This window comes from Sinohyriopsis cumingii, chromosome 8, assembly GCF_028554795.1.
Source record: "Sinohyriopsis cumingii isolate HCF-2022 chromosome 8, ASM2855479v2, whole genome shotgun sequence".
Classification (NCBI taxonomy): domain Eukaryota; kingdom Metazoa; phylum Mollusca; class Bivalvia; order Unionida; family Unionidae; genus Sinohyriopsis; species Sinohyriopsis cumingii.
In genome coordinates this window covers 61,327,695-61,351,781 of record NC_142968.1, presented here as the reverse complement: position 1 = coordinate 61,351,781, position 24,087 = coordinate 61,327,695, and the positions used below count along the sequence as shown (strand labels likewise).

The 24,087-nt window shown below is 34.7% G+C and overlaps 1 protein-coding gene across 8 annotated transcripts in view; it reads right to left on the bottom strand.

Annotated features, from left to right (window-relative positions):
• LOC149793661 (uncharacterized) overlaps window positions 1-24,087 on the bottom strand; it is an 86,910-nt gene that overhangs the window by 11,805 nt on the left and 51,018 nt on the right. For 7 of the 8 annotated variants that reach the window (XM_089967637.1, XM_089967643.1, XM_089967642.1 and 4 more), the window contains 7 exons: window positions 23,393-23,466; window positions 21,682-22,002; window positions 21,127-21,266; window positions 20,600-20,792; window positions 8,337-8,492; window positions 7,231-7,272; window positions 1,501-1,563 (listed from right to left, as the gene is read on the bottom strand). In XM_089967637.1, the coding sequence (XP_089823763.1) occupies window positions 1,501-1,563; window positions 7,231-7,272; window positions 8,337-8,492; window positions 20,600-20,792; window positions 21,127-21,266; window positions 21,682-22,002; window positions 23,393-23,466 (989 nt within the window). Of the gene's footprint in view, window positions 1-1,497; window positions 1,564-3,555; window positions 3,652-7,230; window positions 7,273-8,336; window positions 8,493-20,599; window positions 20,793-21,126; window positions 21,267-21,681; window positions 22,003-23,392; window positions 23,467-24,087 lie in introns of those variants that run through there. The other variant, XM_089967645.1, reaches the window with a different exon arrangement.

Here is a 24,087-nt window from a genome sequence, read left to right as displayed (position 1 = left end):
GTCTAGTGGTTGAAGCTGGTCTGTACAAGAGGCAGGCACAAACAAAGGGTTCCTCTGTCTTTCAATTTAGTTACCATCTTCACACTTTGGTGGGCCTAAACACATCAAATATTGATGGCACAACTTGATGGACTGTGGTTTAAGTAAGAGATTATTCATATGTACTTTAATAACCGATTGGCCTATTGTTGTTGGCTGTGTTAGCTTCCTTTGATGTTTAGCACTCAGACGAAAACATAAAGTGAAGAATCTTGACGTGTTTTATTTGTGCTCATAGAGATGGAAGTATTGTTTTAGTGTTGTTGGCTGCATTGGCTTCGACTGATGCTATTCACTTGGTCAAAAACACTGTGTAAGTATTGAACTTGCCAGGTCCTTGATTTGTGCTCATACAGGTGGTAGTATTGTGGTAGTAATGTTTTAAACATTAAAGTGACCGCCGTTTGTGTAGGAATAGTTTTACTCTTTTGTATTCTTTATTTTCGGTATTTGTAGAGGTTAAACCATGAAATTAAATACCTACTAATATGCAAAGTTTGACAGGCAAAGCCAAGAATTTAAATACCCATGAAAGTCCCGTTTTTTTTTTTAACAAAACCACAAAAATCAAGCCCAACGAAAATAAATGATACTACAGTATCTATCAGTGATGAAATACAAGGAATCTGTGTATTATGCTGTTCTAGAAGATTCATAAAATTTGATTATATGATTTATACAGTTAGCACCACTGTAACTAAATATTGGAATGCACATCTATATTTAGGTAAACAAATTTAATGCCTGGTACATGGTTTTCAGTATGAACAATAATAAGAATACTAACACGGAAAAGTAGACTGAATGCCATTATGTTGGTTGGCCTTGTCCGAATGGCTATTTTTTGAACTTATATCACTGCTAGCATTGCTGATGAACGGGACAGCCAAAGGTGTGTGTGCTGGGAAAAACCATCAATTTAGGAAACACAATCCAGCTTACCAGTAGATACCACACAAGCTTTTAGCACTATTAATATGATACATATCATGAATTCAATATTACCTGTGGAATAGTAACGTTATCACAGCAGTGGAATTTAGCTTGTTTGCTTGTATATGTGCAAAATGATATCGGCATCTGTCTTGAGTCAGGATTCTGCATGTGTCCATGTTATTGAATCAACTTGATTAGTGCATTAGGGATTAGGCTTGATAGCTCGAATCAGCAGGGAAGTGAATGTCAGTATTATTTTATTCAGAGATGTATACACAGTAAGTCTTTTAAGTGACAAATCTACAAAATATGATCTTTTGACAAAACCAAAATATCTTATATGCACAAATACAATGTGACTCCCAGTACGTTCTAAGCATCAAATGGAATATAAATGGATGTTTTCTATACAGTGATGGTAATAAAAGTGACATGTATAAACTAACAGTGCTAATGAGATGGAAGGTCACATGTGAGTATGCTATAATCCATGAATATTTGAAAAGGAAAGAAGGATAAATTTACCATCTGTTGGGGCAGGTATGGAATATTTTGCTTCCTTCACTCCTAATAGTTCATCTGTTTCATCTGGACAAACAAAAAAAATCAATAAAAAATAAAGTGTCATTTGTGCACAGATCTATTTAATTATTAAACCACAATTACACAATAATATAATGGAGCTGATTGCCTGTTCCATGACTTTGTTCCAACATAATGCATCAGGATAGAAGTAAAGATGATGACCTATCTTTCCACTTTAACAAGAGCTGACTGATGACAGCATCACTTTACTAGACAAATGGTAATATCTGACCAGGAACATATCCTTCATTGTACAATAGTCCTTTCATCTTTTCATGTGTTGCTGGGTAAAACTATCAATTTCACAAACAAGATCCAGCTTATCTGCAGACACTTGACAGACTTCTAACATTGTTTATATTATACATACACCACTCCCTCGATAACTCATGTCCTGATAACTCGCAAACCCGTTTATAATGCAGGGTCAGTCGTGGATCCCATTTTTTGTTTTTACTAGAAGACTGTTACACTTTTTTTGGGAGAACGTAATATAATGAAATTACCTTAAATTAGCATACTCATACACAAATGTGATCAACTAGTAACAGCAAAACAACCAAGCAAAATGAATACTTGAGGATGTGAAATTCTATTTCACAGATATGTTTTATTAATGCAAAGCTAGTTTCCAAGTTTGTTGTTGTTGTTGTTGTTGTTGTAGGGTTTAACGCATTTTTCAGCACACGATAGGCTATACATGGCGGCCAGTATTAATGGTGGAGGAAGAACCCGGGAAAACCCCGGAAAGAACCACCGACCCACGAGAAGCTACTGGCAAGCTTTCTCACATACCCACATTGGCTGAATCCGAGACTCGAACCCACGCAGACACAGGTGAGATGGCAGTGATCCGTAATGGAGAGCGCGTTAGACCACTCGGCCACTCGGGGCCCCTCCAAGTTTGTAGTTAATTTGTAATTCCTGAATTGGCACTCAGAGATTTCCTCACAGATGAGAAGAAATTTCACTATTACTTGCAATGAAATCACGGCAGCAATAGTTTATTACAGAACAATAAAAAAATTGACTTTCGACAACGATGGCTCTTTCAAGAACAAAATGTTCCATTTTTTTAAACAAAAGGAATCTTGTTTGATTGTTAATTTGAATCAATAACTAGTCTTGTAGAGAGTAGAGAGCAAAGCAGGAAGAGTAAAGATCAGGAAACCAGACTACTCAACAACAACATACACTAGTTATGTAATAAACAATGATTTTATGTACACGTGAAGGTTGTTAAAACCAGTTTGAACAACAATAATAACAATCTCTCAGTGGATGCACATCTTAAAAATAAAGGTCAATTTTACATAAAAATGAAAAACTTCATTAGAAGAACCTTATTGACAATTATTCCCAATGCCATTTTCAAACGAGTATTCAGCCATTAAACGGACTAGTTCGCTCCCTCTCACATACCCCAAGTGGTTTTCTCGATGTCCAGCAAGGGATGGTATCATTTCATATTGTTATAGAGGTCCCTCGATAACTCGCACCCTCGCTTATAGTGTGGTCTACGTTTTTGGATTCCACTGTGCACGAATTATCGAGGGAGAGGTGTATGATCTAAAGCTCTAAAAATCTGATACACATAAATGTTAAGATATTTATATGAAATCAAAATAAATGTTTTCTCTACAGTAATGATCATGAAATTGAAAGGGAAATGCCAAAAGTGCACTGCTAAAGAATAAGTTAGTATGCTATAATCCATCTTTTAAAATGAAAGATTGATGCATTGACTAGACTGCCTGATAAGTGTAGAATCTGCTGCCTGATTCACTTCAAGCAGGGGAATAGTTTCCTCAGGAAAACAAACATACGATACAATATAAATTATAGACAGATCTATCTGGTTATTTATGTACAAAATCAATTATTCTCATAAAGTATGTCTGCTCTATTATTTTATTACATCAAAATGCAGCAGAACAGATAAAGAATAACTGGTAATATTTTGACTATGCAACTGTTTAAATTTGATATACAGACCTAGTTTCACAGAGAATACAATTCATCATGAGGGTAAAAGGTCATCAATCCCTTCTGAGAACATATTTTGCCTTGTAGGAACTATCAGAAACAAACCTATAAACCAATGACATGAAATATTATGAATAAGTGAATTTGGTAGTATGGACAAAGCCTTCTCTGATTAGGTATTTATATTGCTCGGTTGGTTGTGATAAATTTTATGCCTCTTTAAATTGTAATATGTACAAAATTCCAAACAAAGAACTTTGAGCAATGGCAATGAAGCATGAAATATAGGCCAAAGAGACTTAACTGTGGAATGATGGTATCATAAATACAATGGTGCATGGACATTAAGAAGTCAATAATCTTGCCTGAGCAACTGATGTCAATTCAGACCTCATTCAGTCACTGGTGCATACAGCTTAGGATACCTAATTTTATTTTGACAACATACGGACCTTTAGTCAATGCCACATAACATCTTAGAAAATTGAATTCATAGTTGTCAATTTACTATTATTTGTGCTCTAACAAAGCTAACTCCACAATAATAATTGCAATGGTGAAACTAAGTTTATTTGCTGCTACGTGTACGAAATGACACCTTTCCTGATTCAGGATTTAGCAATTATCCTAATGCAATCAAGAACTAACTTGTTTAAGCAATTGAGATTAAGCATGTTTACTTGAACATTCATTGAGGTGATTGTCAGTATGATCTTTTATAAAGAGATTAAATTTTCAATCACTATTTTTCTTCAAATGACAAATTTAATATCTTTCAACCAAACCACAAAATCTGATATGTGCAAATTTAATGTGATTCCTGTATGAAATACTGGTTAAATAGATCTAAATCTATGTTTTCTATACAGTAATCACTAGTGTGACAGAGTATGGTCGAGGTTTACCTTCCAGGAGATATGTCTACGAGTCATGTATACATGTCTGTTATGAGATTGATACAATACCACTTCATGTCTGTGATTTACTGTACAAGGGATACCATTCCCGAACAGTCGATTTTTTGTGTTATGAAGTTTGGTTGTGCAGTGTTTATTCAGTAACAATGATGTATGTAATATAGACAGACACCAACGAAGCAACTAACCTGTAAGTACGATACTGACTTTTAAAAAAAAGTATGGTACTTCATTCAAAGTCTTTGATTCATTAGAGGTATGATGACTACTTTGATGTGATGATATTGTGTTCAACATAGGCAATTGCTAACAATGCCTTACAATCATCTAGAAAATGTTTTATAGACTGACTGACCACAACCTCTTTGGTAAAAGAAAATGAATTGTTAGTCATTTTGATATACTTCTGACATGATTTAGTTTTCACAAAGTCTGCATCAATGCTTTGAACTACATAACCTGCTAAAATTCCCTAAATAAACTAACCTTAAAGTAATACAAAAGTTAAGATATTTTTTGGAAAGCATGAATTCCCTTGCCAAATTGTACACATCTGGAGTAGCTGATAATGTATAGCATATACTAGATGAAGAAATGTCAAGGCAATGGGAGCTAGGAGCCTTGTAAAATGATAGAACTTGACTGCTGTTTTTGGACAGAATTCAAACCCATTACCTACTAGATGGGAGTCTCGGCTAGTGACAGAGCCACTATTTAGAGAAATAAAATATTGTTGAACAAAGCAATAATTTGTTTGGATGCAGCAACAGCTTCAAAAGTATAGGACCATGATAAAGTGTGATTTGTCAAGATGTAATTGGATCAGATATTATACCATAGACTTGATAGACAGGTGAAAACACCAATGTTTCTAAAAGCATGGAAATTAGGTTACAGTGATGAAGTTTTGGTAGGGGCAATATGCTCTCTTTAATATTCATCCACAATTCAATTTTCATGGGTGTAGGTACAATGGGTGCAATGAACAGATGGGCAAAACTATCAATGTGTCAAGAAAATTAAAAACTGAATCAATGTGAGCTACTTTGGTATAGGTGACTCACAATCAATAAGCTGCATTCAGAGATCAATTTCTTGAGTATTGATGAACTGGGGTGGAAGATATTGATAATGTAAGAAACATAAAATTAAACATACAGAAATCACTCAGACATCAATATTAGGTCACAATGACCTAATCTGAGCATGAATTTTTTTTAGATGTACGAGGTCTTATATGATCATATTGGCAGGTTAGAAAATTAAAGTATAAAACATACTGGATAGTGATATCATAACAGGTAGTGAGAAGTGTAGCGCTGAACACTGGATCAATATTTTAAAATATTCTTGTGTATTTCTGGTCAGGTCTTGAGTTTACTAGCATCACTTTTGTTGTTTGGATGCTAGACTATTGGAATATATGTATCATCGTTGATTGAACATAAAATTAATATGTAACCAGAAGAATTCCCAATGGCAACAAGCTCATCACCACTGCTAATAATAACATATACATGAAATTTCCTAAACATTTCAATGGTTTTGTAGTTAGATCCCTCACTCGAGCAAATGTCTATTATTTCAGATAATATGTGAAAAGGTCAACATTTTCTCACACAAGGACCACCACGTTTTGAGATTTAAATTACCACTCCAAAATTAAAGAAAAGAAGCCTGTTTGTCAAAGAAAAGTTGGCGTTGTGCCAAAACATGTCTTTGGCTTTGCCACGTAGATATAGGCTTTTGGGTAAGGAATCTGAGCTAGTCCTTGAAACTTTTGTTGTATCTAAAAGGCTATATGTGCCCCAGGCAAGCAGTGTCTTCAGTATGCATCCGTTGAGCTCCGTTCTGCTCAAGAATAACTCATGCCTCTGTAGAGGCTGCCAAAAAGTGATCAAGATGGCCCTGAAGCCCTGTAAGTGTTGCAAGACTCTTCAAATAGCCTGGCTGTTGGCCCATTTTTACTCAAACCATTGATGTTATAAGTGCCTGTGGGTCATACTATGGGGTATGTACCTGTGGGTACATCAATCCCTAAATGTGTAATTGTCTAAATGGGTATTTGTTTAGTGTGTTTTATCACTTTATTTTACTCAGCTCCTTTTTAATTTTTTATCTTTGCGCGTATGACGCATGGTGGTATAGGAAGAAGCAGTCACCAAGCTGCCATGGTATTGACATTATCTGAACAAAAGGAACAGCAGAGGCTGGAACATTTAAAGCAAGTTTACTGTTGATATCTTGTTTTACTGAGCAATTATACCCCTCTTCCCATAGGTAGCTTTTTCACATGCTCGACTTTGCTGCGGGAGTCATCTAGTACAGACTGGCTAACTTCTCACTCTCAGGCCTTTCCTTGATAGCCTTTGTATTTGCTTTCTCATTAATCAGTCTTATGAAGTCTTCAATATTACACGACTGTTCAGGAAGCTGTTTGTTTGCAGTATTTTACTCTTGGGCGGCTGTTTTTTTTTTCTCCTGGCAGCAAATTTTTAATTCACTCAATACAATCTCTCTGTAACCATTAATGAGACACTTTTTTTTTACTTTAAAAGAACGATAGATTTCTTCCACATTTCCAACGAACACATGAAGCCTATGCAGGAATCTGTCTTTGGTTATATTATTAGAAGAGAGCAAGTAAAGAATGATACAGATGTATCATATTTAAAATAAGTCTGTTCTAATGAATTTCCATGATCATGCACATTGAATTTCCATGATCATTTAACTGCTAGCATTACTAAATGATAAATAATCTTACCTTTGTAATCCTTGTCCTTATGCATCTTTTCCATTTCCTCAGCTGTAAGTATATGGCAAATATAATGAATGAATAGAACAACTCAGATACGGTTAATCGTATTTTAAGCTTGGATATGTTGTGTAATATATTGTGACTACATCATCATCTGGTTAGGATGAGAAAGCTAATACCTTTGAAAAAGAGTATAGGTTTAGTCAACGGTTTAATTATATCCACTGGAAAATCATCATACTTATCAGCTTACTTAATGCTTTGACGGTATGAAAACAAGAGAATATCTACTAAAATCAAAACTTATTTGTGTAACAAAGTAATATTAGTTTTCTTCTATTTATTCCTGAAGATGTATTTAAATCTGAGCTGTGGATTTGGCTGTAGCAAAATCTGAAGCCAAGTAGTTTTGGAAATACAATTTTTTGGACGTGATACACTGTATGTAACTGCCTTAGTGTCACTTTGGAAGGAATGGTCTCTAGCAAAGACATCATGTCAGAGTGCTCTTGGATTATAATGTGAAAGTCCCATTGAGGTTGATGATATAATTTTACTTGCTCTTCACATGAGATACATTTTTATTATAACACCTGTGAACCTTTTATGAAAGAAATACTCCTTTCTTATACATGCCACTATGACAAAATATGAGCACAATTGTCGATAATGTTAATAAACCATCCAATTAATAATAAATTGCAAATTCAATTTTCTGTGCTATGTGGTTGGAAAAATGTATTAATGAGCTCTGCATATTATCCCGTGCTCACTTGTCGAAATACAACTAGTTTTTGGATGATCAATACCTATTGAAGCATAGGACATTAGGTATATGGGGTACTTTATCATTCTGATTGGTCTATTATAAGATCCAAACAATTAACACTACGGTAGTTAACAAGATAGTGTATAAATAAGTGTATGTATAAAGCATATTATAGTTGGATTATATAAACCATATGATATATAAAGTAAAACAGGACTGCGCTTTACTGTTGTTTTTTATCATAGCAGTTTCCAAAGTAATTTACAAACTGAAGAGAAACTATTTAAAGAGTTTATGACAGTCTGCTTGAAATAAAAAATAAATTATATTTACAACAGCTTACATAATTCCTTCATGTTCTGTCCTAACTTCATCAACCTCCTCCTCATCAAGTAGAAAGACATTGCTACTATGATAACCACAAGTACTAAGATCACCAAAGCAATCACAATGTAAAGGTAGTGCGGTTTGCTCCCATCTGTATCATAGCTTTGTGGGACTAAAAAGAAAATGTTACATCTTGAAGCTTTGATATAATTTTTCATGTCAAATTCAAAAATTTTTATTATTACCAAAGTCCGAATAAGGCTGCATTAGAGCTATTCGTTTGCATTCTTAAAATTTCAGAGAGGATCTCTGGTGCAAGTGATGCAACAAGTTAGCATCAAGTAGCATGTAAAATGGACACCCGAAATACTTTACTCCTACTAACTACTAACTTCGATAAAATATACCAAGTTTCTAAGCCATAATTTTAATACAACGTGTGGGCTCAAAAACGCAAACCAAAACATATGTTAAAACTCTGTGGTCTTCAACTAACTAATATACAAAGCAAAAACCATCAAGTTAATTAAAAAGAATAAATAATTTCACTATAATACAAAGTGAAAATTAAAAAGGAACTTGCTATAATTGTGAATTATATCCTAAATAATCCTAAAAGTTCTGTTGCAGTCCAAAATTAGAGTGTTCGGAATGAATTCCAGTACTGAATGCACTCAGATGCCAATAATCTTAGATGAGCTGACTATCACAATGAAAGTACAACCCACAATCATGGACAAAAGCTATTTAGCTATTTAAACAATTTGTTGTCAAATGACGATTAGCATACATGAATCACACAACATAGACATACATACCATATTTTGTGCTTTTTAATGGTCCAGATATTAACAAGGAATTTCTGGGTCAGAGATATTCAGACCATTTTGCTACCGGGATTATTTACACATTAAAGTATTGAATAAAACACATCACTTAAATCTGACAAAACACAAATTTATAAATGAATGATAATTCTGACACTACTGCAAGAATATATCTACAACTCACAACATCGAAAAGTCATGTAATTTGATAATGTATTTTCATAGCAAATATGATACCATGCTCAGGTGGTAGAATACTCATAAAATATATTTCAATATTTTGCTTACAAAAGAACAGAGTGTGAACTTATTGTATCAGAACTATACTAGTATATACAGCAGTAATAAATATGATACTGACTCAGTCAAATGTTTATGGGTAGATTATACAACTAATTCTTCAAAGATCAACTGATAGTCTTGCAAAGTCTAAACATACTACCTTTGTGTGTGTTTGTGTGTGTGTGTGTGTGTGTGTGTGTGTGTGTGTCTGTGTGTGTGTGCACATGAAGTGTAAACAACTAATGCTGGATGTTCAACAATTATACTTTTGATAAACGTACGTAGTTAATCATACTTTATACCATCCACTTCTGTACACTACTTCATCTAAGTGGTTTTCTATAGACTTCAGGAATGCATATACATATTTGAACGAAATTATTGAAATGTTTCATAACGCATGTATTAAATGCCACATTGTTATAAATCATTTGAAAGAATAGGAATATCTAAACAACAGTTTACTGTTTTGTTTGAAGTACATGCAATAACGTTGTGCACTTATTTTGGATTTGTTGGGATTACATTATTTTATAGAATAACAAATCAATATTTATATGATAACCTGCTGTACTTTTTGTATAAATGTATTTCTCACTTTGTCAATCTGTTACGTAAATATCTTTACATACGTGTACATCTAAGAGCCATGTTGATTTCTTACATCATTGCAATTTAGGTCCCACAAGTATGCATGATTGGTTATTTGCCAATACCAAAGTTAGGGATGAACAGACTTTTGGACAAGGTACATGAAAATCATGTGACATATTTATGGGGATATGAACAGCATAAATATAAAGAAAAATAGCCACTTTCCCTTAATTACTGAATATGTTCATAAAAATATTACTAATATCTTCTGATATTTCTGTTATGTTCGATAAAACTATAATATGCTGATGAGATGATATTACATCAATGGGAAGAATCTTCCGAATATATCGCCTGTTTTACATTACAGACGCATAAAAATATTCGAGAATTGAAATTTTCAAAAATAATACCACAAGATGACGAGAAGAGCTACATAGTACTTAAGATAATAGTGGACAATACTTCAAGACAATATATTGTTGAAGAATCATAATATAATATAAAAGGGTTTATGATTTGTTCGAAAATATTTAATATACAACCTAAGAGATCTTTTGAACTTATCAATATTTGGTCATTTGACTATGCTTTCTCTCAATCTTTCTGAAAATTAAAATGCTCATTAGTTAAGTCCACAATAATAAAATGAACTCGAGTTTTACTGATTCTGAGAAAAACGTATGAACTTAAATGGGTCATTACCACATCAAACCGGATCTGATTCTGAAAGACGCATGTCAAATCATCAATATAAAGAAAATTGTAACAAAATTGACACTTGGTTTTGCCAAATCAAACCTGGGGCAAAAAGTTTTTACGAAGTGAAAAATTTGTTACTCTGTCTTTTGACAGGGTGTACAGGATTGTATCACCCTCCTAATTTTGTATTTCCTATGTACAGCAGTCAAAATACTGATGTTCAGTTTCTATCAAATTAAGTAACATTACTTTTAGTGCTATTGTAGTGACGGTATATCCTGCAGCACCAAGCATAGCAGCTTTTGCAACTGTGGGTGCAGCAGCAATGGTAATGGCTTTTCCAGCAGCCAGCAGTGCTGTTATTGCTGACATAAAGGGGAATATTCCACAGGATTAGCCATATGTGTGATCTCAGTGGAGGATAGTGTTATTTCCATTCCATGACATGCTCTGCATTCCTCATTGAAATGAATGGATCAACTGTTGCTCGGTTAGTGCTAGTTTATTAGCACATCCATCCTGCTAGCTGTGAGTTTGACAATAGCAGTGGTACTCCTCCATTGTTTTGGGGAAAGTATTGTAGTTTTCAAATTTGATTTTGACTCAATGTAACATCAATGTGGTTGTATGTGCTGTTGGGCATTTGTTTTGTTTGTTTATGCAGGTATGATTAATTGCACAGATTGAGTACATATTCTGAAACCATTACATTTTCTACAGGGGCATCAAAACCTTCATTTGTCCACCCACTCCCTCAACAAGTAATGTTTTGTCCAAAAATATCACAGTGAAACGTCTATATGCAATAACACCACCTGGCAATGCTCCCAAGCCAGCTTGAAATTGCTGCTCCATGATGGATTGTCTGAATAAATCCAAATAATTTAGTGAAAAATAAAAAATTGGGACCAGAGTTGAGAAATCCTTATGAGATATAAGGAGTCCTGCATCAACATTCTGGTCACGTCCCATGAAACTCAACTGTGGTATGCTCGTGGGATATGGTTCTGGTGAAAATCTATGAGGATGTCTTCAGATGGTTCTTGATGCCCATTTAATATCAGCGATACTTCAGACACATTAATGTGGTAAAATGCCAATGTTTTTTTTTTTTTTTATCAGCCTTAAAATATCTTGAAATGCTATAAATACATGTTGTGACATGGAAGCTACGTTTTGAGTTGTAAATCTGTCATGTGACCTGCTGCTGCACCCTGAACTGCATCTGTTTTTATTGTCAGCCAGCTGAGGGTACATTGATTGTATCCCTGCATAAAACTAAGCAGTCATTTTCAGTCAACAATGGGGTCAGAGTGGGCATCAACAGCAGCAGTTTTGTCAGTGTAACCCGTCTGTGAAGCACTGCAGTTTTGTCTATATCTGCACCTTCAGTGTGCCAAAATGCCTCATTATGAGTACAGTGTCCTGTCAGCATGACTGTGTGTTTAGCCCCAACAATAAGTTTTCTAATGCCCTGCAAAATCCAAAAATATGTGACAGTGTAATTACACAACTGAACTAACCTAGCACATTAATTTGACTTTGACGAGCTGCAAATCCCAGACTGAATATGGGATTAGAACCATAGACTACAACCCAGACATCTGCAATGGCATTGTTAGAATTCTTTCCGGATTTTTGAATATTATACAGGCAATCACTGGCATTATCTGTGATGTCTTTGGCTAACATTATTGAGGGCCCAGCGTGATGTGAATATTCACTGGAGTATCGTGCAAGTCCAAGTGCTGACATTGCCATGTCAACATTATCCAGGCATGCTTCAATTTCTTTGCCTTGATATATCCGGGATTGTTAAATAACACCATCACACTGTTATTAATAAAACCACCACATTCCCCATCAGCATATGGATTGTTGTATATAGTGCTTCAAGAAAGTTCCTTTGAACTTAATAAATGTTTCAGTGGGCAAGAAATGCCTGCTTGTATCTTGAACCTATAATTCTATTCAGCCCCAATCCTTTGGCACATAACAATATTATTAATAATTGTGCACACCCATCTTTAGGTACTGATGCATCCATGTCAAATACGGGTTTAATACACATTTGAATATATTTTATGTTATTGCAGCAATTTAATTGCCAGGGCAATTTACCATCCCAGTCCACTCCAGGGTAGCCTGCACTCCACAATAAGATTTGCCATTAACACTAGATAGTTCACTTTTGGCAATTAATTGCCCTGGGCATTACTGCTCACCAATTTAGTTGTGCTGCTGAAATGGCACTGATGATTTTACTGACTGTGATGGACAAGTCTACTACTTGGCAATCGTAGACCACTAGTGGTCTGACCATTAATGGACCACTGCAATTTTGCCATTCAGCGATTAGCAATCTACTACTGTCGCCAAATGGTACTCCAGAGACTACTCTATATAATCTATCCATTTATCACATAAAAATGCCAGGCGGCATGCCACCCTGCATCAGTAACCTTATCCTTGAAAACTCTGATGGCCTTCTCACTGATTTTGTTTTGCCAGTGAATTCCATGTTCATGAGCCACTGGGGCAATTCTGTCAGATAACCCCTGTACAAAATTGCTAAGCCCATCTCCATAAAAAAATAAATACACAGGCATGAATGAATTTACCACACTGATGAGAGTGGCAGTGTAATCATGTACCATTGTCATTCAGTCAACAGCAGCAATTAACTTTCGCAGCCCATTTATGGTCACTCATACTGTTGTGTCCCTGATTTGCAAACAGCAAGTGTTTCTCCACGTATAATAAACAAATGTCCAGCATATTTATCAGTGTAAATCTCAAGTTGGAAAGAATGTTGTGACAATGCAGAAACACCAGCTGCATAGGTAAAAACATTAAGTTGCCCTGAGACACATTCAGGGGAAAACTAAATACATTTATTTCCATGGCGTGATACACTGTTACCACCCCCACCCCACCCCGATAGAAAACTTCCATCAATGGCATTGCACATGAGATATGATCCCAGGTGCTGTATGATATCAAATACAATCTGGAGAATTATTCATGGCTGGTTTCCCAGTCACACCTGCTAACCAACCGAAAACAGTCTACATCAATGGTGCTCCTATGTTGATACGGTACCCGAAAGATTTGATCTCACTGGGCAAATTGAGCATCGGCTCACAAACGGTAATGGTGATTTTAGAATTTCATCCTTTTATCACTCTCATAAGCCACTGAAATTCAGCATTGATTGCCTCAAGTTCGTAAGCACCATCGGGAATTGCTACAGTGTGCCATTCAGGATTCCTTGAATTCCACTGCATTTTCTATGAAGAAAACAAGTGTGTTATTGCTTGTTGCCCACCAAATGGTGTCAACTGTAATACACCTGCAGATGAGGCAATGCTAGCTCAAGTGAGCTATGGGGTGGCGCCATAATAGTGCTTGGAAATGCAACAAATCTGACCTTGTTGTCGACACCAACACAATCATGGTGGTACGCAGAGTGGTATTTACACTTATTCTTTCAAGTTGTGAAATTAACCTGTTGTGATTCACTGTGGAATCCATTATTTATATCGCTAACATGGCCGTATAATATAACTGCTGTGCACATCATTGATTACATCATTGATCACCACTAGGTATACATGTGCGTCCATCACCCCGCTTGCGTACAACTACTGACAGATTGATGTTGCTTCCTTGATGACATCGACAGAATTGTTGCCCCCATATAAGCTCCCAACAAGGGTTTATAATCGATCAACTTCAGCAAGCTGTTGGCCGCACGCAACTCTGCCTCTCCAATAATGTTATTGCGAAAATATTATGGCCACAGCAATTCAACAACTTAACAAATATGATTTCTGGAATCACATCAGTGTAACAACAATCTGGTCACTCTGGAGTTAAAGCAGATATTGTCCCTAATGTGCATTTTTTATGCTGCCAAGTCACGATAAGGATGGATTTAAAACTATTACACCATGGATTCACAGTGGTACTTGCGCAATCCTGAACCATATTGACATCACTGCTATCAAACGATGAAATCGACAAAGGCATTGGAAAGATTCTTGAAATTATTGGAAAAATACACCCATTCATGATTGGGATTGACTCTTTACTGATGTACCCAAGTCAAGGTACAAATCTCACAATATCAACAATTTTTTGGATCCAGTTACATACCAACATAAAAGTTGGTTCAACCATGATCGGTTATAAATGCAAAATTTCTGATGACAGATATTTTGAATGGGCAATTTTGTCAGCTTTATCTCTGGCTAGTGACAATAAAGACCAGTATCGAAAATACTGCCAGCATTTGGATGAACTCAGCTTTGGCAATATTGAATTTCCCATGCAGATTAGGACCACAATGAAGAAATTTGAAACACTTAATCCAGGTATTACTTTTAACATGTTCACTTGGGATATAGGCTTTTATAAGCTTGCACTATCTCAACATGGACAACTGGAGTGATATGAAAGATTCAGAGTTGGTATCGCAATAAGCGCAAATAAAGACTCTTCCAGGTTACTAGCCGACATAGGAAGTATGAGGGTAACATATATATATGCAGACATTACATGCATGTATTTAACACCCAACAACCGCTGACAGACCATGACTGTTACTGTGGTGGGATCAGTGAAAAGCCACAGTAGACAATAATACCAGAACGTGGTAACAACATTCTTAAACTCACTGCAGTGCAACAAAAGATGAAAAGTCCCTTATATCACTTATGCAGACTTTGAATGTCTCAACAGTTTCACTGATGGTTCCAATGATAAGGACCTAAACAATAAAACAAATACAAAACAATCTGCTAAACAAGTCCCATGCGGGTTTTGTTATGCAGTAGTTTTTGTGATGTGTGTATGAGGAACAAAAGAAAGAAAAATTTCTAAGATGTGCACATGCACCCAAAAGTGAAGAGGTACCTGTGAAAATGACAATGGGTACCTGGGTGCCTGCCTGTTAATAATAACCTGGGTAATAAAATGAACAACCTGGTACCCATAAAGAAAAAAAAGTATTCCAAGTTCAGACTGAGATTAACAATTACAGTTCTAGGCTCATGTTGTGTACACATTTATTCATCATCACAGAGACTCGTATGATTGCTTACATCTTACTGTCATACATGTACTATATAATAATACAAGGAAGGACACTTCTCTCCTTTCTTGGACGACTTATTTAAGAGTCAGTGCTGATATTTAAAGCTAGACCATCCTAACTTCATGCCTGTCCATGGTTCGTGTGCCATTTTTCACGCGACTTAAATGCTCTTGTTTTGGAGCCTAATGACATTAACTAGTCTATACCTATCGTCAACAACGACAGTAAGTACCGATTAAGAAATATTTTATGAAATAAAATTTAAATACGTACTACAAATAAAATAAAAGAAAGCACATTATAAATGTCTGGTTTAACTAATGCCAGTTTTGCCTCAAGCTTGTGGCCCTGGAGTAAGTAACAGCTATTCAAGTCAGGGCCGCTGTTCACATTTTTCTTTACTGACTCATTTTTGTAGGAAACCCAAGACAGATATTTATGTCATGGCAAAGGCAGCACAAAAACTTGGTTACTGTAACATGCACTTCTTATACCATGTTAGGAAAAAAATGAACAAAATGGACACCTATACAAAATAAGATGTGTCACTGAAATATTTAAATATAAGGGAAATCTTTGTTTTTTAATAACACTGAAAAAATCCAATAGAAATTGACCATGTGTGCAATGATGGTAATTTTTGCATTAATTGAACATAAAACAATTAAAAAAAAAAAACAGATGGGATTCTTGAATGTGATACCACTTGTCACATATTCATTCTATTTTGATACTACATACATAATGGACCAGTCTAAACTGAAAATAAATGGTGACAGATATAATTTAAAAAACCCAGGTTGTATCAATCTGACTCTTGGATGTTATATGACTGAAAAATGTTAAGAGACGGACTTTGTTAAACTTTAAAACATGCCGCATTGGAATGTCATTAAGGGACGAACCATGGCAGATCAAGGATACTACAACAGTCATCATTTGTGGACTTAACGACTATTCAGTTAAGTTACTGTAGACATGTGGTCTAGTTAAAGTGAGTGTTACGCATAAATAATGTATCAATTTCTTGTGTGTTTATACTCTTGTATTAACTACTAAATTAAATCCACATGGATTTAACCGATTTGACAAAAATTATAACTGCAGATAAGTAGCAAAAATAAATGTGAGTTAAAAAAAAATATGTATGCTTTTCATACAGTTTTCTGTAATTATGGCATGTAATATACAGATTGCTCTTTTCATGCTCAGATTACACCTTTCTGCCACTTATATTAGTAACTGATCTTTATTAGTAACTACGCTAACACTGGCATGCGTGAACCTAAAACAAAGCAGTTCAGGTTAACATTTAATACAATTTCCCTTTGATCAGGTACCTGGGCAGTCGATCATTAGGATTGACAGCCAGCCAGTAGAATTATCATAAGATTTTGACATCTCTAGTTACATGTGCCTCCATAAGCAAAATATGCACACAAAAAAATGTCTCTAAACACCAAAACAAATGCATATACTGGAACCCACACCAATTCCTGCACAGGAAAAAAGAAGTACAACTATACAGCAGTCAAAACAAGTATCACCTTTTGCACACTGGAAGAACGTGAACAAACTACAATGTGGACATAGCATATATAAATAAATTTCTATTTCACACAGAGAAAGAACAATCCAAATGGATAGATGAGCAAGTAAAAAGGTGATGCCAGCAAGAACCTAAACAAAGAGAAGACCTTGGTGGACTGTGCGACCCTAATAACCTTGCTGATCAAATGGAAACACTTGTGGGATCAGTTCATGCAGATAACAAGGTATTAAAGAGCCCATATATATTTGTCAGCAGTTGCTCACCAATGATATGGACAGAAACACATACAGTGTGCTGAAGCATGAAAATGTTGAAGATATCAAAATGTATATACGATCAATGTAGTTCATGCACCACTAATAAATTCTGAAACAAATGAGACCCTCTGTGTGCTACACAAAATATATGCCGCAATTCAACTGGTTGCTGTAAATACAAACCAGGTCATTACCTCGATGATCACAATCTCATCAACGAAATCAGAATTCAGTGTGACTTTTTCAACACCTGTTACCAATGGTGAATCATGCACACTTGAGATTGCACTTGCGAACTGCGAGTACATTACAGTTGGCCTGATATCTTATCAAAACCATGTTGTAGTCTGCCCACTGACAACTCATCTGTGTTTTCAGCAGATCATGAACAACTTGGATTATAGAAGAACTTCCTACCAGTGGCGTATGATATTACCTCAATCAATGATGAGGTCTAATAAAGAATTTTGGGGTTTGCTAGTAAAGAATCTAATATGTATATATATATATATATATATATATATATATATATATATATATATATATATGAAAATGAGCCCACTGTCAGCTCTGTCATTAAAATTGAACCTCATGAATATCATTGTTGAATACAGTTCTCGGTTGACCCTAAGACATTCCCAAAAATCAACAAGTTTTGTATGTACCACTTGTAGGTATAGGATACCATTTTGCACCTGACATAGAATTACCTCAATGATGCAAATCAATTTAATCTGTGATGCTATCAGAGCTAGTTTTGAAAGCATCGTTATGAACACATGTCTGAAACGACAGGCAATAGTTGTTCAGGGTTATATACTGTTTGGGTTTCCACCCAACTATGGAACCAGGTGATTTGATATCAATTATACCCACAGCACCTATGTATCTTCCATGTCCTATCAATCAGTTGACTCAAATTCACTTTACCTTGTGGATCAAGATGCACATGTTCTAGTCTCTTTAAGGTTAAACATTGACGACACAACTGTACAATACAGGTTGACCGGACAATAAAATATAATAATGACAGTTGTACATGGATTTGCAAGATCAGTGCACCGTATTAACGCAAGGAATCCTGTTTGCGCAAGATATTATGGAATTGGCCGCAATGACATTGTTCTTGTATTATTTACAGGTGCATCTAAGGTGTTCACAGCCTTATCACGCATCACGTGCAGCACCATTTGCTAAACAAACTGCAATTGGATTCATAGACAGTATCATAAATGTTTCTGTTGATCCAATGAAAAAAATGGATTACAAGGGGCTCATCCGCTTCAAGATTGACTGTGGCAATTAGTGACTCGAGCACCATCAAAAGCCGTTATGTTACCATCAACAGAAAATATGCTGGATGTGGTTGGTAAAATGATTAATGAAGCCACTCAACAATGATTGTCAGGTTCAGTGATAGCAAATCTGGCAATGGGAAGTGAATTACGGCTGAGGATGTAAAAAGGGTAGAGTGACAATGGCAGTTTAACTTACTAATATCTTTATGGATGTTTTATTGATTTTTTAATATATATTTTGAAATTTTTAATCAATCGATCTCATAATTTTGTTAGGTCAGATAAAATTTTGGGTTAGTTCAGTTAACAAGAAATATCTTTTAAAAGCAAATATTATTAAGGTAATATCTGATACTGTGTTATACACTCCAGTCAGTTCCTCCTTCTGTCTGTCTGTCCGTCTGTATATATGTACAGAATGGAACCTTGTTAATCTGGACACATTCATTCCCAGTGATTATTTCCTGATTAATGAGTTTTCTGGATAAATGAATCAAGAACATTACTTTTTTTATTTTACAATGTCATCATAGTGTATGCATGTACATGTATTAGCTAGTTGTGCATGTATATGTATTGGATTAAATTAATGAAAACTTCTACTGACTTGTGTTTATTTCACTTTATCATAACATGCACTAAAAAAATAAAAGTTTAAACTTTTACTGGAAAAGCTGTCTATTGCTAACTGGTGTGCTTGCTTGATGGTGCTTGATGCTTGACATTGCTTTTTATTCTTTAGTGTCCAAAGCTTAAATAAATAAACTTATTTGTACAGCTATCAACAAACTGGTTGTTAGATATATTTGTTAGACAACAAAGAGACCTAATGACACACACAATTCAACAACCATATGTCAAAAGTGTGGACGATTTGATCATATTGTCTATACTAACACCTACATTTCTTTGTGGATTGTATGAGACTTTATGTGTTAATATTAGTAAAGATTATATATATATATATATATATATATATATATATATATATATATATATATATATATATATATATATATATATATATATATATAGATAGATAGATAGATAGATAGATAGATAGATAGATAGAGATATATATATATAGATATATATTCCATTTATGTATGAGCAGAATTAGAAAATATAACTCACTGGGAAGAAGATTTATGCCCAGAGACAAGTTTGTAGTTGCTGAGGGTAATATTTTCCTGTCTTAATCACAAATTTGAGTGAGCGTTCATTTTTCACTTGGCACAAGCAATGACTTTTAATTATAAATGCCTGCTTCCAAGAAATACATTTCCATCCTGTGCAATGGGTACATATGTATCCAAAGAATGTAGTGAAATGAACAATTGTACCACATGTTATAATTCTTATAATTTCATATATCGTGTCAAAGGTTAATGGGGGAACCATTTGGTGCTCTCCTCTACTCCACCACTTCTCCCCATGTGCCAGCACAAGAGGCTTCATTCTAAAAGACCTTGGCCGACTTATTTATTCACCCCACCACCACCAACCCTATGTCGAGATCCACCACTGCTTAAGGGTAATGTGTAGGGTGAAGCTGTACCTGAAAACAGTCCTCATATATTAATAGAACAGCTATTCTAATAAAATATTATGACTTTTCTTAACATGAATTATATAAGACTGTAATTAGTCTTGATACATTCTCAAATACCTTTAAATGTGGATGGGTTGTTTTGTAGCGTATTGTTGCTGGTTTTAGAAGGACTATTATTAGTGCTGACAGGAAGAAGCATACAGAACTCAGGGGTAAAATCATCAACACAATCCATGGCTTTTCCTTGTGGACAGCAAAAAAATTCTTTATTGTCGAACGACGAATCGAGCTCTATAGAATTTCCTTCTCCCTGTCGGAAAACAGAAATCACGCAATCTTCAACAATTTTACATTCATTGTATACGTTTTTTAGATACATTGCTAATATAAGATAAAGATAGCATTAAACATTTGGTATAATTTGTATCCTTTGTTTATTTATAGGATTTGCTGATGGATATATATATATATATAGTGTTTTATTATTTTTGTCATTCTTCTAATCATAACATACTGAAAAATGATGCACAATTACAGAAAGTGTTGTGCTTCATGATTCATGCATCACAAGTGATATTTAGCTTTGAATAAACAACGACTAACTTCTTTATATTTCATTTTATAATGAAATAATTTTACAGTACCATAACTTTGCACGTTTTGCATCTTTTCCATACTACTGACATCTGTGGTCTTCCACATTCTGATGATGAGAAATCGCATGACAGTTTTAAGGAATTTCTCCACAAATGGATGTTCCCCATGCACATGTTTCTTGGTGGTTCTGTATAAATGAAACAATAATATTCTAATATATATTGTTATTTAGTACAGATTTCAGCAGATAAATTTTGGAAAATAGGAGAAGTCGATTCAAAGTTTGACAGTTTAATTTTGTAGACAGAATATAACATGTCAATTATATATTTTGACTAGCAGTAACTGTTAAACTGACTTTTCATGAAAGCATTTACAAGAGCAGTGAAGAACCAATATCATGGCAAGCAAATGCTTGTTTTTGTGTTTAGTTTTCTTTCAAATGAGTAGGCTTTATTAACATGTCTTTGAAAGGTTAAACCCTTGGGCTGTGAGTTTTTTGGTCTGCCATGAATTTTATTCGAAAATCAAATTAAACTGGAGAAACAGATATTTGAAAAAGCTATCTTAGAAAAAACAAGAAAACACAAAACACTACATACCAGAAACTTGTAGTGCAATACTTTGCGTACTCTCACTCGTGTGCCAGAAAAATACAGGAAGCAGCGTATATGTTCCTTCATCACTAATGGATATATTTTTCAGGCGAATCCCTGATGTTCCTGATCTCTCTATTCTATTCAGATAGAGTGGTCTTACGATAAAACCATCTTTATTGGTGACAGAACAAATTAATATGCTCTTATTGAAATACCATTCCAGCGATCTTATTTCCTTTCCCTCTGCATCAAATTCCCATGACAGGTCCAAAGTCTGTCCTTTACAAGCGCTTATATCCCTTTCGTTAGTAATCCACCGTAACTCTAAGAGAAAATGAAATTACATATATTTGGAAATAGTATTTGTCACTGTCAACTATTTAGGCAATATTGATGAAGAAATTCAATCCCATCAGGAGTAAGTAAATGGTTCTTCATAACTTCTTTGATTGTTTCAGCCTATTATTGTTATGTTCTTATATTCCATGGAACATGGGAAGATCAATAAAAGATTGACTTCAATTACTTCAACCTGATACTGATATTTCACACAGGCAATTTTGTTATGCTCTTTTTAACTTCTATTATCTGATGATAGAACTTAATACAGCATAAAGAAACTTATTCTGTACGAGAAAAGCAGAAACAAAACTACTGTGATTCCAGCATCTGAATGTCAATAATACTTTACACACGAACTTGTAAATAAACACTAAAAAGATACTGAATACAAGCTGAAACATTTTTGAACCCAAATATATCTTGTTGACCCTTGTAAGATCAAGGTTAACAATCATCATTTCCTTTAGAAATGATATTATATACTTTTCAACATATTCCCTTTCCATAATGGACTGTATACTTCATGACTTGCTTTGTGTAAACTTTATATTCACAAGGAGACCTAGGATGTCTCATTTCCATAGGAATATATTCCATGTTGTCATTGCGAGGATGGAATTTGTCCAAATTTATAGTGATATTAGGTCAGACCCTTAAGGAATCTCACTGTCATGTTCTATGATAACATCTTATTTAATCAAGGTAAGAAAATTAAATACTGTATATTTATCATTTAAAACAAAACAATGTTTTGACACCTAATAATTCTTTAGTTTGATTTCACTACTTCACTTCCTTATAGTAATGGCTCTTGCTTGGAAAGGCATGATTTCAACAAATTTGGAAAAGCCTCATGGCAGGATGCTTCATATGACAAGTTGATCATATTCTGTTAAGAGGTCTTTTAAAAGTGGTTCTTCAAAAGCTTTCTGCTTTGATAATTAACACTGGCCAGGTAGGTAATCATATCGACATCACTGGCATAAAATTAACAAAACTTTATCTCAAAGGTGATTAAATTAGGTTGAGCATTTTTAGTAAGAGTTGCTAAAAGTGTTTCATCAATTACAGATGGGCATTATTTTTAAACATTAACTGTTCTGTATTACACCTGGATTAAAATAAGTAATGTGATTATATACAAAAATTTGAAAATAAAACATTCTAATGGGCATAGGACAGACACAGAGCCATACCATACCTAAGGTGTGCAAAAATGTATTGTAGTGGTTGTTGGAATCAAGTACCCAAGGCACTTTCCTGAACTTTAATAGTGTACAGCATAAGTTCATTATCGACTCATACCATTACAATGTATAACATATATATATATATATATATATATATATAAGCACACAAAAAGCAGGCCTACCTTCTGAGAAATGAAAACATGATGCCAGGATAAGCAAGATAATGAACCTTGAGATGGTATTCGACTTGGGATGTCTGAAAAGAATCATGTATGTATTGGTCAATATATAACCTTTAAAAATGACACAATCTAAGAGATTAAATAGACAAGTGAAATGTATATGTTGTATGTCAAAATCTATATACAATAGTTTGGGTCCAGTAGGGAAGTAGCAAGAGATTGATAAAGCAATGCTAAGTATATTTCACCCCAAATATTGCATACACTAAGCACACCAATTGACGCTGGATCTAGGCATCAACCATACAATATGTGTTCATTGATACAAGCTTTTGATAGGATGTATGTGCGTGTCAAATGTTAAAATCTGCATGAACATCCCATACTATGTTAACAAAATTCCAGTCAAAAGTGGACTGAACCCTTAATAACGACAATGGTGCGAGATGTGGTCAATGTTTGTGAGCACAGTTGTGTCCTTGTATTTGTACATGATTATGTTCAGTAGATTGTCATTTGTAGCTATCTAAATATGGTAATTTTGCAGGCACTGCGCATGTATTAAATACACAACCATATTAAAATGAATGCCAGTCAGTTCATCTTTATGATACACCGCTAGGTAATGAAGTTCATAAGCATTCAATTTCATAGGTAATGATAAGTCACATGTTCACTTTTTCTTTTAAAGGTTC